The sequence below is a fragment of the Chelonoidis abingdonii genome, chromosome 1, assembly GCF_003597395.2.
Source record: "Chelonoidis abingdonii isolate Lonesome George chromosome 1, CheloAbing_2.0, whole genome shotgun sequence".
NCBI lineage: Eukaryota > Metazoa > Chordata > Testudines > Testudinidae > Chelonoidis > Chelonoidis abingdonii.
This window is the reverse complement of record NC_133769.1, coordinates 7,073,136-7,091,153: the sequence shown is the minus strand read 5'-3', so window position 1 is coordinate 7,091,153 and position 18,018 is coordinate 7,073,136. Positions and strand designations below refer to the sequence as shown.

Sequence of the window (18,018 nt, the reverse complement as noted above, 5' to 3'; positions counted from 1 at the left end):
ATGCATCTCTCCAGCCTGTGGCTTATTCAGGCTGGGCCAGCACAGTGACTGTGCACCAATAAGATTTAACTGGTGCTTAGGCCTTGAGCTACATGGGGCTTCAGAGGGGAGAATTTCTGGCTCAGGCCAATAGAAGTGCTCTGCCTCATGTCAAACAAATGCTGTTTATAATGCAAACCTCCCCAGGCTCTGATCACCTCATAAACTTCTTCCTTTCAGCGTGTGGCATGAACGTCCATCACAAGTGCCAGACAAAAGTGGCAAACCTTTGTGGAGTTAACCAGAAACTAATGGCCGAAGCACTGGCAATGATAGAGAGCACCCAGCAGGTACAACAGCTCGTGGGCTGAAACGGCATGGTTTAGTGGATAGGGTGCTGGTGTGGCATTCAAGAGACCTGGGTGCTAGTCTACTGACCCGCTCTGTGAGCTGAGGCAAATCATTTCATCCTCCATTTCCCCTTCCACTCTGTCTTGTCTATTTGAATTGTAAACTCTTCAGGGCAGGGACTGTCTCCGACTCTTTGTGTGAACAACATGCAGCACAATGGGACCCAGATCTTGGTTGGGGCCTCTAAGCATGGCTGTAATATATATATAACAACACAGAGACTCCAAACTCCTCCACAGTCTGTTGCTTTAAAGAAACAAAGACTCCAAAATCATGACCTTCCTAATGCGTTCAATCGATGACTTCAGTTAGTAGCCAACCCCTTGTCTTTCTATAATTACACCTGTGTGGATTAACCAGGTTTAATAAGATACCTGTGCTCGTAGGCATTTTCAGCCCCTAACATCGCTCCTTTTTTGCTTGTGACCCAGGCTCGCTGTTTGCGTGACACTGAACAGATCTTCAGAGAAGGACCTATTGAAATTGGCCTTCCTGTTCCTATGAAAGAAGTAACTCTGCTTCAGTCTGTGCCAGCACCTGCAACTGGGAAAAGAGGTACCTCTCCAATTATGTGTATTCACAGTGCCAATTATTTAAACTGTTAACCGCCGACAATGATAATAATGAACTTAGTCCATTCGTAGTACAGGGAAACAGACATCCTATGTATTACATATATAAGCTATGCCCACTCTGTGCTCTGTCCTCCTCTGGTGGTGTCTTTCATCTCCCCCTGACCAGGAAGCACTTCCCAAGCCTCAGAGGCTTCCCAGCTAGATTCCATGGAAGGACCATCACTTGTAATGCTGATGTCCCTGGCTGGGTTGTTGACAGCAGAGATCAAACCTGGGAAATCCATAAATGAGCCTCTATTACTTGAGCTGAAAGACCCACTTCTCTGAGCCAAGGCCTCGCTGCCACCAGAAGAACACAGAGAGTCGCACCAAGTGGGTGTGGCTTACACTTACAAGAGGTTCTTTCCAAGCCTCACGTGAGGTCACGATTCTGACATAGTAGCACGGACATGATTTATGGCTTAGACCTAGTCAGCAACAATTCCAGTGCACGCTCCAAATAATGGAGTTTCCAAAAAATAACTCACTCCAGATGATATGTTCATTAGTCAATACAAAGCAACATCTGTCGCTAGAGTCATGCCTCTACCAAAGCATATCCCTCTCATCCACACTCTGTCATACCTACCCTCAAACTATTCCCAGCCACTCCATACAGGGGCAACTAATTCCCCTGGTCCCAGTGCAATTCCCTTCCACCTCTCTGTAGACATGTGCCCTAACTCCTCCATTTCTGTCCTCCAGTGACATGAACCACAAAGCACCACACACACTGCTGACAAAATCTTCCCCAAATCCTCCTTTAGGTCCAGGTATCCCAATACCCATCACTTCCCCCACCCACAACCATGTTCATCAGAACCTAAAGAAGAAACGTCGCCCACTGTTTAGTTTGAACTATCTGCTCCCCACTGAAAATTCATATCCTGGTTTTATTATTTTCTCTGTGTTGCGGCTTATAGCTAATGAAAGAGCAATGTTCTTAACAGGAGGCAGCTTCATAATAGTTTAAATTGCTATTTATTTATTTATTGTTTTAGTACTGCAGGCATGTTGTTATAGTCTTAACTAATTATGCTGATTACAGAAAGGTGAATCTCCTCCAAGTGTTTCACTGTTGTGTTTATCTTACCTGTGTACCCTGCCACATGACTGGCAAGCTGCACTCTGTTGACATATGTACTTGTTCCAAGAACTGGCTAAATTAATTGTGTTTCCAGGGCTTGTTTCACTTTATTCTTCTCTTGCCTCTCTTGAATTTTGTTTGTACTTAGCTTTGTGAACATCCCTGCAGGTAATGACCATTGATGCTGTGAGACCTTCTTTGCGAGTGTGGCCTGCCTTCATAGCATGGCCAAATCACACATTTAATAAAATCTGCACTTGTGTACAAAAAAATGACCATTTGAGGGGAAATCTTTCAAAGACATAAATGGCAACTAGGTGCTGAAGAGCTTGTCTACACAAGGACACTCAAGAAAGTGAATCCAAATTAATTTTTAAAGTGAATTAGTTAAACCACATTAAATCCCTGCACGGACAGTATTATTCAGAATTAAAGTGACTTAATTTGATGTGTCTTAATTCGCTTCCAAAGTGTGGTTCAAATTCACACCTTTAGTTAATTTGGATTAATTTTCCTGGATGTCTCCATGTAGCCATGCCAACATTCCTGTAGAAAAACAATGGAAAATCTCCACCTTACTCACCCCAGGCCTGACCTAAACATCAAAATGTGGGTTTTAAGTGGAATCTTTCAGGTCCCACATTTGGAAATTACCTCCCCCTGTGAACCACAATAGCTTTTATTCCTTTCAGTACTAGCAGTGAAGATTTAAAGTTCAAAAGAAACCTGAGCAAATTGGCCCAGATTCCTAGTGGTGTAAATCACTGTAGCTGCATTGAAGTGAATGGTGTGACACTGATTAACGCCAGCTGAGGCTCTATTAATCAAATGATTGAGTTGCACGGTAGATTTAAGAACTACAATATATGCTATGCCTACCAAATTCAAGTATCACTGTGACTGGATAATTGAGATCAGGGTGCATACTTGCTAATCTGCAGTGCTAATGTGCACCTTGACGTGAAAGAACTGCATTTGGAAATAGCCAACTGGAGACCATACAAGGAAGCTCTCCTTATCTTTCCTGCTGTGAAGCAATGTTCCGTGACAGCATGTTCTATGTTATCGGAGATGAAGTTCAGATGGGCAGGGCAGGGTACAAGGATAGGGTAAGAGCATAGGCCTGTGGATCTGGGCTGGATCCCAGTGACCTGGAAAGAGGATTCTGTTCCCCTCCCCAATTGACCAATGTGACCTTGCACATTGTCTTCTAGCCTTTGAGCTGGGAATTTGCCCAAGGGGAGTTAAGCACACAAGTCCCAATGACTTTTGCTGCGCTTCTAACTCACATCGACCTGTCGGAAAATCCCACCTTTGGTCCATAGTGTCTGAGGGCTGTAGCACAACATATAAAATACAGCTCATAGAATGAGTAGGACAAAAACCACCTCTCCTGCAAGTTTTAAAATACATGTGTTAGGAACAAAAGCAAAACTAAACCAAAGCTTAAACCCAATAAAGGCCACAACATTGGGCTCCCAGCCTGGATTCCGGTGGAATGGTGAGAAGAGCATGGTGTTTCCTTTCCAACGTTGCTACAATTATCCATGGTCTTGTCACCTTACGATCACATTGCTCTGCATGAGGGCTGCACATGGAGACCACTGGGAAAACGAAGCTTGCGCAGAATGCTGCAACCCACTTATGAAAGCAGAGTCGCCAATCAGAAGCATGTTATACCAGTGCTCTGGAGACTTTGTTATGACTACCATCTTGGTCAACACCAGAGGCCTCTCACACCAGAAGCATGAATCTCTACAGCTTGAGTAATAAGTAAACAGAAGAAAACAGTGAGCAATTCTTCTCCATGTCCACTCAGAGTAGGACAAGAAGTAATTGGCTCAGGTTGCAACAAGGAAAATTTAGGTTCGATATTAGAAAAAACTTTCTAACATTAAGGATAGTTAAGTGCTAGAGGAGGTTACCAATGGAGGTTGTGAAATCCCCATCATTGCAGGTTTTTAAGAAGATTTTGGACAGACACCTGTCCAGGGTGGTCTAGGACAGCATTTCTCAAATGCAGCCACCGTGGCCGTATGCAGCTACCAGGGGCTTTCTTGTGGCCACAACCTCCTGGGCTGTGATGGGGGCGGGGCCAGGGGAGCAGCGGCTCCTCCCCTTCCCTGGTGCTCCTGGATGCCTTGGTGTTGCCTGATGGGACTTCCAGCCAGGGCAGGGTCCTGCCCCCACTCCGAGATGCCTGGGGCACAACACTGGAGGAGCAGCCAGTGAGTTCCCCACCTTCTCAGGAGTGGTGGGGATCAGGCTTTGGGCTTCAGCCCAGGGGTGGTGTGGAAGTAGGCTCTGGCCACGAGAGTTCAGGCTCCAACCCCAGGCTCCAGCTCTGTGGCTTTGGGTTCCATCCCCTAGCCGCAGGGCTTCAGGCTCCAGCCCCCTGCTACCTCCCCCAGCCAACCCTCCCCTCCCCAGCCCCTGCTATTGCCTCCTGCAACCTCTCCTCCAGGGCTTAATTTGTCCCCAGGCTTGCCAGGGCTGAGTAAGTCTGCTGTGAAAAATGATACTTGTATGTTTGTTAATATCACTTTTTGCAGCAGACTTACTAGCTAGCCATAAATAAATGACAGTGATTTGGATGGGTATATGTGCCTATTTATTTGTTGTTCCTAAAGCTAATTCAGTATTTTAGAGTGAAAGTGGCCACCAGCAAGAGTTGGTTGCCATGCTCTGAGGTCACCAAATCATTTGTCGTGAGAACGACTGGTCTAGGTATGTTTGGTCCTGCCTCTGTGCAGGGAGCTGGGCTTGGTGACCTTTTGAGGTCTTGTCCAGCCCAACATATCTGTGATTCTCTGACTCTAAAGAGCCAGACTTGCATCCTCTGTGAATTGGCCCCAGAGGAGGCTGTCTGACATACGCTGATCAGAGGATTACATTTGCAGTTAGTTTCTAGCTGGAGTTTGGGACCAGATTACCTAAGGCACCATCTCTTCCCCAGTGGATATTTATTTTATCTGTCAAGGTGGGCTGAGCAATCCTCTATATGGTATTGCGTGTTTGAGTTTATGGGATAGGTTCAGAAAGGAATAGATTCCTATACAGGTTTTTATAAATCTAAATAAATAGAATACCCAGGAAACTCTTGGAAGTCCCTCTCCAGGAACTGACAGCAAAGGCAGTCAACCTGATCTGAACTTCTGGGACAGGAGCATGAAGTATAAACAGTGTCTCATCTGTTTCACACAGCAACCTTGGCAATGGACTTGCAAGAGGGTAAGATGTCATGGCATGGTGTGACAGCCAGCAAGAAGCAAAGTCAAGTAAAAGCTGCACAGCATCTTTGGCTTTGAAAGCGACATTGCAGTTAAAGGGTGTCTTTCTCTTCTCATTTACACTCACGTAACATCAGAAGTCACTCTACTTAAGTCAGTGCAGTTACACCACTGTAAAAACTGATGTAATTAGAAGGAGATTAAGGTACAATGCTTGTGGTTTTCAAATGCACCTACTGAATGTGGACACCTGATTGCCATTGATTTTAATTGGAACAGGGTGTCTTTGAAATATGGAAAACTAGGATGTGGATTTTTTATTTTGTTTCTGGGTGTTTATTTTGCTTTGGCGTTCATTCCAGAGCCACAGGGAATCTCCTGGGAGACGCCGGTGGAAGACGTGACAAGCCCCAAGTCTCTCATAGAATCAGAATCAGGGAAAGACCAGAAGTCTGAGCAACTGAAATTAACAATCGACGATTTTGTCTTACACAAAATGTTGGGAAAGGGAAGCTTTGGCAAGGTAAGGGAGATGGGCTAAGCAAAACTAGGCAGTGCACTGCTGGAGAATATAAACAGCTTTTCAATGCCTAAGTGGATGTTGCATTGCCAGGGGCAGAAGGCACGACTCTCTGTTTTCAAACCTCGGAAGAAACCCTGACCCAAACGTCCATAATAATAAATTAGATTTAAACATCACCAAGGGTACCCAACTGTTGCGTTGCATAGAAATCTAATTCTCCCAGGGCTCAATCATACACCCAGCCCCACCTCTGCATAGGAGAGTAAATATACTCTAATGGCCCTGTTCCTCCCCTGCACCGGCTACCCACATCACAGCCAGGCTGCTACTTCCCCTTTTATGCATGTGGGTGGGGAGCAAGTGGGCAGAGAATGGACTGGGTGGAGTCCTGGCTCTGCTATCAGCCAGCACAGCTGAGCTAGCTCAGAGGAGGAAGTAAGCTGCACCTGAAAAAAGGCTGGAGTAGGTTACTTCCCCCTCCAGGGCAAAGAGGAAGCAGGGACCAGATTATGAAGCCCCCTGTTCTTGGTGCAGTGCAACTATGCTCTGCCCCTTACTCAGACTGGATTCAGCTACATCCTGTAGATGTTTGGGGCCAGATCTCCAGCTGATGTAAATCCATATAGCTCCACTGAGTCAATGGAGCTCTACCAGTTTAAATCAGCTGGGGATCTGTGCCTTGGATCTGAAACATGAATCTTCTACCTTCAGTGGATTCATTCGTCTCCCTTTACGTTGTGTGGCTGATCATTATTAATTCGTGGAAGCATCCTCCATGATAATGTTAACCATGATGAACTCTTCTGGCACTGATGCAGTTTTGAGAGGCATTTCAGAAGCAACTCTTCATTGCAATTTAGCATCAACTAATGAGTGTGCATGTATTAGATAACATATTGCCCAAAGACATCAGAGATGGAACCTCCCCTGGGTGTATGGCTGATGCTTGCATATTTTATGGACTGATGCAATTGCAGTGGTCACATCTTAAATTGTTAATGAAACATCTGATTTACTTTTTCCATTTTGCTTTCCATAGCTGAACAAGCTTAGTACAAATCAGGCTCTTCCACAGAAAACCGTGTGGGAGTAGAAAATACTACAAGCGTCCTTCACAGAATTCTCTCCAAATTCTTCCATTGGTTGGAGTGGGCTGTGTCCTCCTTTGGAGAAGATGCAGGGTCTTCAGCCTTCATACCCTGCCGATCTCCAGAGATCTGTATGGGTTTCGATGGTACTGGGCCATCTGTGTAGAAGCCCATTGCCGCTGCATTGACCCTACTGTCTCCTACCCTCTCCTGCCTCCCAGTCAGACAGTTCCGCTCTGGTTACTATCCCTTGAGCGCCTCTCTTAAAGAATATTCCATAGCGTGGAAAGGGCACTGTGAGAGAGAAGTTGTAGCATCAGCATTAATATTACTGATTATTCCCCATATGGCATGGGAGAGGCGATACACGACACACTGATAAGTTAAACATACAAGTAACCAGAAGAGTAAATAAGACTTGCAAGGGGGTTGCAGATCCCCTGCACTTTTCCATAGCTACAGTTCAGTAAACAGTACTGAGGAAGCCTCGTTGATTGTTCTTGAATGTCTAGCTAACCAAGGGGCATGTTAATAATAAGACCTAACTCTTATATAGTGTTCTTTATCCATCAATCTCAAAGCAATTTATGAAGGATGTCAGTATCCCCATATCAGAGATGGGGAAATTGAGACACAGAGTGGAAGTGACTTGCCCAAGATCATCTGGAAAATTTATGACAGAGTTAAGAAGTGAGGCCAGGTCCTCTGAGGCCCAGTACTGTGCTCTGTCCACTAAGCCAGATGGTTGCCTAGTACTGTAATTAGCCTGTAGGCCTAGAAATCAGTCTACTTCCAACACTGCTACTGGCTCATTCAGTCATTTTGCCTCTGAGTGCTTCAGTTTCCCCATCAGTAAAAGAGGTATGATAAAGCTTGCCTGTTTCTCTGTGACTCTGTTCATTAGTATTTGCTAAACTCAGATGAGATCCTCAGACAAGAAATACTGTAGAAGTGCAACCTCTCTATTCATACCACACTCTTGTAAATCAGTCAATCAATGGAGCTACATTGATTTATCCCAGCTGAGGATCTGTCCCCAAATGTTCCCTTTATATATTGTTGACAAAATAATACTCCCCTGTATGTCTTTTCGAGTACTGTAGTGGTTAGCAGAGTGGCTAGAAAATGGAAACCATTATTTATGAAAATGTGCATAAAACTGGTTTCAGTCATCAAAGTTTTCACATGTCTGAAGTGTTCCATCTACTTACATGACCCCGCATCACTGTAGGAACCAAGTAGCTCATAGGCATTAGTGGATTTATCTTCACAACACCCCTATGGGGTAGGAAAGCATTATCCATATTTTACAAATGGAAACTAAGGCATAAGGTAGATTGAGTGACTTTCCCAAAGCCTCATATATTTGGGGCAGATTTGGGACCTGAATTCAGGCTACCTGAGTCCTAGTCGGGCAATTTAGCCACTAGATCGAGGGTAGGCAACCTATGACACACTTGCCAAAGGCAGCACACGAGCTGATTTTCAGTGGCACTCACACTGCCCGGGTCCTGGCCACCAGTCCGGGGGGATCTGGATTTTAATTTAATTTTAAATGAAGCTTCTTAAACATTTTAAAAACCTTATTTACTTTACATACAACAATAGTTTAGTTATATATTATAGACTTATAGAAAGAGACCTTCTAAAAATGTTAAAATGTATTACAGACATGCGAAACCTTAAATTAGAGAAGTGGTTCTCAAACTTTTGTACTAGTGACCCCTTTCACACAGCAAGCCTCTGAGTGCAACCCCCTCCCTTATAAATGAAAAACACTTTTTAATATATTTAACACTATTATAAATGCTGGAGGCAGAGCGGGGTTTGAGGTGGAGGCTGATAGCTCGCAACCCCTCCATGTAATACCCTCACGACCCCCTCAGAGGTCCCGATCCCCAGTTTGAGAACCCCTGAATTAGAGTGAATAAATGAAGACTCAGCACACCACTTCTGAAAGATTGCCGATCCCTGCACTAGATCATCCTTGCACTCTAACTTGTCTGCTCAACCTTGGTGTTGAGCCAGTTATTCTCAACCCACTTCTTTAAACGGGTCTGAACATGATTTGAGAAAATGCACGTCTTATATGAGTTGGCCTTTCCCTTCAAGGTCTTCCTCGCTGAGTTAAAGAACACGGATCAGTTTTTCGCTGTGAAGGCTCTGAAGAAGGATGTGGTTTTGATGGACGATGACGTCGAATGCACCATGGTGGAAAAGAGAGTCCTCTCCTTAGCTTGGGAGCACCCGTTTCTAACCCATGTGTATTGTACATTCCAAACTAAGGTAAATACCTGCTTTCCAGTTGTGCCGGAACATGCTGGGGACACTCTGCTTTACTCTTGTTACTGGGCAAAAGCCTGAGCCTGTTTACTCTGAGGAAAGTTCTCTCAAACAAAATAGGGCTAGAGGAAGGAATCTTCAGTCTCAGCACGTGCCTCAGAAACTTAGACCTTATCCCCAGCTTTCGTCTGACGAGTGCTGGGTGTAGGGGTGGGTAGGACACTTGGCCAGCTGATCCGTTCCAAGGAACATGCTTGGACGTTGGCCCCTGTAGATTCATGCTTCTTTCCCCACCTAAGACTGGCAGTGCAGAGAGTCACTGTGGTGCATGGGAGGTTGCAGTATGTACTAAGGATGAAATTCAGTCCTGTGCAGAGGGACAGCACAAGACATATCACTATTTAAGCTCTCAAAACAAGGCTTAAGTGGGACTTAAATAGTGCATGAGCCTTGTGCGCCCTAATGCAAAAAGTAGCTTCCAGAGTTTTTCTCTCTGTCCCTGACCAGCCTTTCAAGCACCATACCAGGCAAATAAAAAAGAACTAGTTTCCTTCCTTCTCTGTATATCAGTGGTCCTCAAACTTGTAAGAGTCACACACACCTCTTACCCCTGTCCACACCCCCACTTCAGAGCTGGGGCTGGGGCTCCTGGGAGGGGCACATGGACAGGGATAAGGAAGTCGAGGCTGGAGCCACACCTGGGAACCTGGGGACAGGAATGGAGCTGCAGCCAGGGGTTGAGGACTGAGGCCGGGCTGGGAGCGGAGCCATGGCTGGGGGCTGAGGCTAGAGCCGGGAGCGGAGAAGCAGCTGGGAGGCGGGGCCACAGCAAAGCTGGGGGTCGAGTGGGGCTGGGTCGTGCTCCCTCCCCACCCTCCATGGGAGCTGACCCAGGCCTCGCTCCCCCGCGATGTTCCTTTGCACTCCCTAAGGCATTTTGGGAACCACTGCTCTATATAGTAACATTTTAAACTGGCATTACGACAAGTTTAACTGGGGATATCCCAATGACCACTCTGTTCACTTAGGCAGTTCTGGAAGGTCTGGCTTCATCTCAGGAGGCTTCCATGCTCATTCATATACCCTAATTTAGCAACACTAGGTGTTGCTCAGTGCTAGGTTAGCAACAGAGCAGCAAGTGTCATAGGAAATAAATAGTACCTCTGCTGCTTCCCAAACAACACTTGTTTAAGGACAGTGGATGAAATTTACTGTGGAAAAGTTTGTGAACTCCTGTGTCAGTAGATCATGAAATTCTGAATCCTGACATCTATTTTAATCCTTTCAGGATGATGAGCAAAGGGATACCCATAATTTACAGGAAGGAAATTGTGTACAGTTTCAGCTGATGGTGGGGGAAAGATAAATGCCCAGAAACTAAGAAAAGAAAACTGAGACTAGATAATAGGAAAAGATTTCTTGACAATAATAACAACTGGGAAGTGGAAAATACTCCCAGTGGAGGTGGTTGATATTCAAAGGTAGGTTGGGTGAGACACCAGTGGGAATGATATATAGCAATGTATATGTTGCTAGAATAGAGCGTTGGTTTATGTAGTCCAAGATCCTGTCACCAACAGTGGCCAACACCAGCTGCTTCAGAGGAAGTGCAAGAAACCCTACAGTAGGCAGTTATGGGGTAACCTGCCTCCAGGACAAGCTTCTCCTAAGCTCCTGGAGTCAACGGTTGGCTTACACCCTGAATAACAAGGATCTATATAGTGAATAGTTCTGAAAAATGCAATGGGGTCAAATGAGTGATCACTTCAGGCCCCCTTTCTCTACTGCATGAATCTATATTGCCCTCTTCATGTACATTAAGTGTCTTCTTCGGTCTTACTCAAGTCAACTTTTCAACATTTTAAAGCAGTTTGGCCTCTTCATTTCATACTATAGGTGTAGGAGTTGGCACATGTCTTTTTAATCCAAATCGCCCATAGACTGATTGATTTCTGATTTATGTTTTTCTCCTCTGACCTTTCCGAGTCAAGCAGTGATCATTCAACTCATGAAAGTCATTCTGAATGAGAGAGCTGTAACAAGCCGCAGACATTCTCTCACCACTCGATGGAGGCATGTTTTAATCATAATATCCTCAGAGTAAGCATTTCATAGCAGATGCACTGGTGTGTAGAAGCCATGCCTAAGAGTTATTACTGGAATCTCTTTTTGAAGGCTTCACTGGAATGGCTTTTGATAAGTGGCTTCAAACAGAAAAGTGTGCATCAGAAACCTTTCTGAAACATTGATTTGTTGGCAATGCGAAGTTTCTGAGTTCCTTTATGTACTGAATGCATCTACAAAGAATAGTAGAAACAGGCACATAGGCATCTCCATACTGAGACAGACCAGTAGTCCTTTCAGTCCAGTGTTCTTCATCAGCATCAATATCTGCCACATGTCTTCAAAGGAATAAAATATCTCCCTAATGTATCTAGTTTGGACAGTATGATCCATTACGGGGGGATGGGTTCTGCTTGATCCCAGCCAGTGATGATCAATGTATGCTATGAAGCATGAGAATTGATAGTCCTTTGGCCTGAATTTCAAAGATGCTGAACACCTACGGCTCTCACTGACTTCCATGGAAGATGCAGCACTCATGAAAATCAGGCAACTTGTTATTTTTAGCCTCCTTAGAATAAATGAAGATGCACTTTTTTTCAGATGTTTTTTATTTTTATTTTTTTTTGCCACAGTGATCTCAGCAGTGAATTCAACAGGCTAATCATATACTGTGTTAAAAACCTTTTATTTTATGTGATTTAAAGGGACACTGTAAAAACTGTTTTATAATTCCTGTGCTACTAATCCTGAAATTATTGACACTGATACAGTGTTAATCTCTGAATTAATTCTTCACTCTTTATACTGCTTTTTTTAATTTATTAATTGATTTTTGCATTTCACTGAGCTTGAACCATAAAAAGAGACTTTCTATTTTTGAAAGTCAGTTTCGTTTTTGTTTACAGCTTGTTTCACTTCATACCCCAGATTCTAATTTACATTAAGGCCCCTGCCATAGTAAAATAGAAACCATATTTATTGTAGTTTAAAAACAAATGTTACTGAAACATTTCTGTGCTGTTAGCCTTACCTTTTGTAACAGCTCATTTATACAACACCTAAAGGTTGGGCCAAATTTGACATAACATGTCATGTTAACATATGGGATTTAACACCTTCAGACTCTTGTTAACTGACAGACTAGTATAAAAGGCCTTAGGGTAAAGAAGAATCAGACCCTGTAACTTCCTTTAAAAAAAAAATCTGAGGAGCCAATTCTGTGGTGAGCTAAGAGTTTTCAAAAAGCTTCAGTGGGTGTGGAGCGCACTCAGGATGTCATGGCGAACACTCAGTATCATGCAGCATTAGGCCATTAATATATACAAGCACTCCCGTCATCCTTTTATCAACATATCAAACCTACATCTTGATTAGAGCTGGTCAGAAATTCCCTATCAAAATGACATTGAATGTAGAGAATGTTGTTTCTGGAAAATTGAATTTTCCATGGGAACATTTCAATTTTGCTGATTTATTTATTTTTAATTTTCCATCCATCTGAATCAGAATATTTCAGTTTGTTGAACATTTTAAGTCCATTCAACATTAAACTTCATTTTTGTATTGTGCTGCATTGCCTAATGGCAGTTGTACTCAAAGCCCCATGCTCTCCTATGGGCAACATGGACTCCCTCTCTGACCAAGCTGTGTGGTGCATCAAAGGACACACGTGATCAGGGTCGGCGTAAGGATGTTTCGCGCCCTAGGCAAAACTTCAAACTTGCACCTTTCCCCGTTCCTGAGCCCCCCCCCTGAGCCCCCCCCCATGGCAGCTCCCGCCCTCTGCCCTGAGGCGCCACCCTTGCGGCAGCTCCCCATCCCCCACACTCTGCCCTGAGGCACCCCCTCACCCCAGCTCACCCCTGCTCTGCGCACGAGCACCCCAAGCACGCCGTCGCTGCTTCACTTCTCCCGCCTCCCAGGCTTGCGTTGCCTAAGCTGATTGGTGCCACAAGCCTGGGAGGTGGGAGGAGTGAAGCCGCCATGGCGTGCTCAGGGAGGAGGTGGGGCAAGGGTGAGCTGGGGCGGGGACTTCCCCTGCATGCCGCCCTCCCCACTTACTTGATGCATGCGGTCCTCCTCGCGCTCCCCTGCCCCAGCTCCCTCTGCCTAAATGCCGGCAGCGACCGGGATGGCTGAAGATCTGGCCGCTGCAGTCGCTGCCGAAGAAAATGCCACCTCCCAAATCCGAGCACCATGGTCGCCTAAATGGTTGCACCGGCTCTGCATGTGATTGCAGGTGTATTATGGGAAATGTAGTCCAGATGCATCAGATGAAGTAGGTTATAGCCCATGAAAGCTTATGCCCAAATACATTTTTTAGTCTCTAAGGTGCCACAAGGACTCCTCGTTGTTTTTGCTGATACAGACTAATACAGCTACCCCTCTGAAACCTGTAGTCCAGTCAGGAACCCTGGCCCAAATGGGACCTTCAGGGTCCCAATCTAAAATTCCCATGGGGCAATGTGGCTGTGGTAAAACCTCCTGTCCCAGATCTGGACTTTAGCGTCCAAAATCTGGGGGCTTACCTGAAACTCCCCCAAGCTCACTACCAGCTTGGATCTTTTCTCGCTGCCACCAGATAAGAATAGGCTCTTATCAGCCTGGGTTCCCCAAATACGTTCTTGGGGAACCCCCTCTGTGGACTCCCCTAACTTCCTTGGAATGACCCCCAAAGACCCAACCCCTGGGGTCTCTCTCTCTCTCCTCTCGCCAGCTCCCCCCATTCCTGGGTTTAAACGGGCCAGACTAGACTCACTCCTTGAATGAAAACCAAGATGGGCTAGTCTCTTCCCCGAGGCTAGGCATTACAGCTAATCACAGCTCACACACAAGGAGATCCCCCTCCCTGGGTTCTAAGCGTTAACTAAGAAAAACCTCAACCCCAAGAGACAGAGATGATTCTTTCCGCTATTCCCGCCGAGGACAATAGGACAACCCCACAGCCTGTGCTTTTCCTTTCCCTTCTCTGTTTCCCGTGGGGAGACAGCTACCTGGTACAGAAGTTCTATCCTTTGCCTCACTAGGAAAAGAAACTCCACCAGTTTCAAAAGAACTTTTATATAAAAAGAAAGAAAATACAAAACAATAATCTTGCTTAAGAAACTCAATACAGGCTCTTGCTTATAAGAAAATATGAATAAACAGTCTGATTTAAAAGATAGGCCGATTAAAAACCAGTCCAGCAAATCATCCCTACATGTATAATACACACAAACTCATCATAGCCGAATTACTTTGCTTCCTTTTGTACTCACAAGACTTTTAGGAGAAGATTGAGATAAGATGAGTTAGAAGAAAAAATTGTTTACCCATAGCCGAGGAAACAACAAAGAACAGCAATCCACATCTGTACATACAACACAAAGCTCCTCATAGACCGAATTACTTTGTTTCCTTTGTACTCAACAGACTTTTAGTAGAATATTTGAGATAAGATGGAGTTAGAGAGAAACTGTTTACCCATAGCTGAGAAACAACAAAGACCCGAGTATGCAAATTCCCCGCCCCTGACTTTAAACAATCCAGTTCTCTGATTGGTCCTCTGGTCAGGTGTTTGGTTCTCTTTGTTCCCCCTTTACAGGAAAAAGAAAATTAACCCTTACCTTACCTATCTACTTATGACAGTGGCATCATAAGGAAATGGAGTTTAATTTTGAACTTATTCTAAATGAAACATTTTAGGTCAGTTCAACAAACCAAAATAAAGCATTTCAGTACGGGCACACTGACAAATTTCGTTGTGATCGACAATGATGGAATGCTTATCCATTTCTGAATCAAAATTTTTCAGAATATTTTGATGCATGAAAAATTTCAATAATCCTACTTTTCATCTTGATTCAGGACAAAAAAAATATTGAATTATTAGATTTTTTTCTTTGAGTTGGAAATTCCTGGCTAGGTTTTCTGTGCCTGTCACTGTGCTGCTATATCAGCATCATACAAATTTAAGCCAGCGCAATTCAAAAGGCTAGCTTTCAAAAAAGTTGTAAAAAAAACAAATGTCCCCCACGTTCAAGTTCACAGTGGATCGTTGTCACATCAAAAATATAAAGTCTGAACTGAAAAGACATTACAGTACAAAGACGATATCAGTACATGATGGGGGCTGAGTTTTGTCCTCTGCACAGCAGGTAGGCAAGGAAAAGGGGAAAGCAGGTGTCAGTGATTATTAAAGTGACAAAGAGCCATAGTCTCAGCTGGAGTAAATCTGCATAGCTCCATTGACTATCCATTGCTCTATTGACAATCAGCTCCATTTATACCAGATAAACATTTGGTCTATAGGTTGTGGTTTTTAAGAAGAGCTGGTCAGACTTTTTTTCCATTGCAGAAAATGTTGACTTTTTATCAGAGATTTAAAACCAAAGTATTTTGGCCAAAAAAATTTCAGTTTTCAGCTGAAATTTAGAGCATTTTTAGGTTTTCAGACAAAAGATGGAAATTTGTTGCGCAAACAGCAATTTTTGCTTAATCAAAAACCCAGTTTTCCATCCGAAAAGAATTTTTGAAAATTTTCAACCAGCCCTGAAACCAGCAACAGGGGCAGTTCTATCCCCTTGTAGGAGGGGTAGGTTAGCTACTCTACTTAAGCACCTCAGAAAACTCTTGTTTTGAAGTCCTAAGTGAGACTTAAGCGGTGGAATTAGCCTTTTGCTGAATTATGCCAGGAGGCCTTTAGTATGTTGAGATACCGTAATCTACACCTGCATCTTTGCATACGTATTCAGATGTGTTTGCTGCTTTAAACCAAGCAGATGAACTTGCAAAGCAGAGCATCCTGAATCAAGTTATTTAACATGCAGTAAAAGATGCTGCAAATGCAAGAATCAGAATAAAAAGCTAATTGTGTGAGATGAGGACTGAATTGAATTGGCTGGCAGCTGTAGGAAATGCTGCCATCTCTAGCGAATAGGCTGATATTACACAAGGGGAAACATTCTTTAGCACTGAAGAACAAAATTAAACGCTCAGTCATTTTGTCTTTAGCAGCTAGGCTTCGATTGTCCTCAAAAGCTTCCATTGCAAGTAGTATCTTCTGTATTTCCTATAACCACAAACTGACAGAGGTAGGATCCTGCACAAGCCATTCAGCACCTAAGTAGTTCCACTGAAGTCAATGCATCTAAGGATGGACAGGGTCAGACCCAAGGCAGGTATACATACTGATATAGGTAGGCTTGGAGGGCCAGATCCTTCACTGGTGTAAATCGGCCTATTTTCGTGGACCTCAGTGAAGTTATGTGAATTTACACTATCTGGAAATTTGGCCCTAGAATGGCACACATTTGCTAGGATAAAGGAAACCAACAGCAGGTGTACGTATCATGCATGCCTACCACATGAATGGGTCAAATATTTGTGACCGTTAAAGCCATGGGAAGATATTTTTTCCTCTTCAGTAACTAGTCTGACATATATTTGTATGTATGTAATGCTTAAAAAATAAACATACCCCAGGGAAAGTGCTGTGGAGTGTTTCCAGCTGGTCACAGATTAGTTAGACCATACCTTTACAAGATTCATTTAAATGCTGCCCTGTTTCATACTTCCTGTTTATAAAGGCAAAATCACTACTGCCAACAACTGTTCATTTTCACAGTCATTGCATGTAAAGCGGGAGCATCTTGATTTAACTCCATGCATGCCACACCCTGAGAACGTAGACAATGAGGCAAGTAATACAACACACTTTGGTAGAATGTACATTCTGTTTCTCAAAGCACTAAGAGTTTGATCATGTAATGCATCTCCCACTGGAATCAGTCAACCCCCTTACCAGAGTGCTCAGCACCCAGGAAGGGTGACATCATTTTCAGATGGTTTCCCATTGCACACTGTCTTATGTGGGTTTGTTTTTTTCAATTACCAGTTCCTCAAGGCAGAGCATGTCGTCAATGTTGTGTATTGCACAGCACGGAGCAATACAATTCCCTGTGCCATGATAATAACACATAGCACACTCAGTAGGCACCATTAAAAATGGGTGCTTATTACAGCATTGTGGTATTTATAGTCGTCTCTGTACTTAGAATGGGAAAGGCCATTGTAAGATTGACTCCAACAGATGAGGAATGTCTAGCTGTATGTAGCGTTTTTCTTGTTCACGGGACACTGCAAACATCGGGCTATACTCTGACCCAGAATATATGCCCAAGAATGGGAGGAGGAATCCCCCTTACGATCCTATCCAGGTCCAGGAACATGGGAGTAAGCAGTGCTATTTGCCAGCTGACTCCCGCCCTGGAGCATGGCAACAGGGAGAGGAGGGAAACTGGCTGGCCAGAGAAGCTGAGCTGGCAGGATTGGAAGAATAATTTACTGCTGGTACGGCCAGCAGCAAATCACTACCCTTCAGGATCAAGAAAGAAGCAAGGGAGAAATTGTAACTCCCAGGGTATATCTGAGGCACAGTGCTTCCTGGCATGATGCAGTTTATGCACCAACACTCGTTTAAGACTTTGCCTAAATTCATAATCGAAGTTATTGTTTTATTAATGTTTACAACAGGATTTTGGGTCAGTAATTAATATCCAAGTTCTGCATATGCACAGGTTACAGTTCTGCTCACCTCCTGAAAGGTACTCGGCACCCTAACTTCTTGAGGACCACAGTGGGAGCTGACGTCACTGGCTGTCCCTCAGAGCCTGGTATAATCAGACATTGAGGTCAAAGGATTTTTCTAAGACTCCAGACGAAGTCTGTGTCAGAGCCAGGGCAAGGGCAAGAACCT

General features: G+C 44.2%; 1 protein-coding gene across 2 annotated transcripts in view; it reads left to right on the top strand.

Moving 5' to 3' along the window:
* Positions 1-18,018, top strand: part of PRKCQ (protein kinase C theta) — a 99,013-nt gene that overhangs the window by 53,995 nt on the left and 27,000 nt on the right. For both annotated transcript variants that reach the window (XM_032773572.2, XM_032773573.2), the window contains 4 exons: positions 220-329; positions 822-945; positions 5,684-5,844; positions 9,045-9,218. In XM_032773572.2, coding sequence (XP_032629463.1) covers positions 220-329; positions 822-945; positions 5,684-5,844; positions 9,045-9,218 — 569 coding nt within the window. The remainder of the gene's footprint in view (positions 1-219; positions 330-821; positions 946-5,683; positions 5,845-9,044; positions 9,219-18,018) is intronic.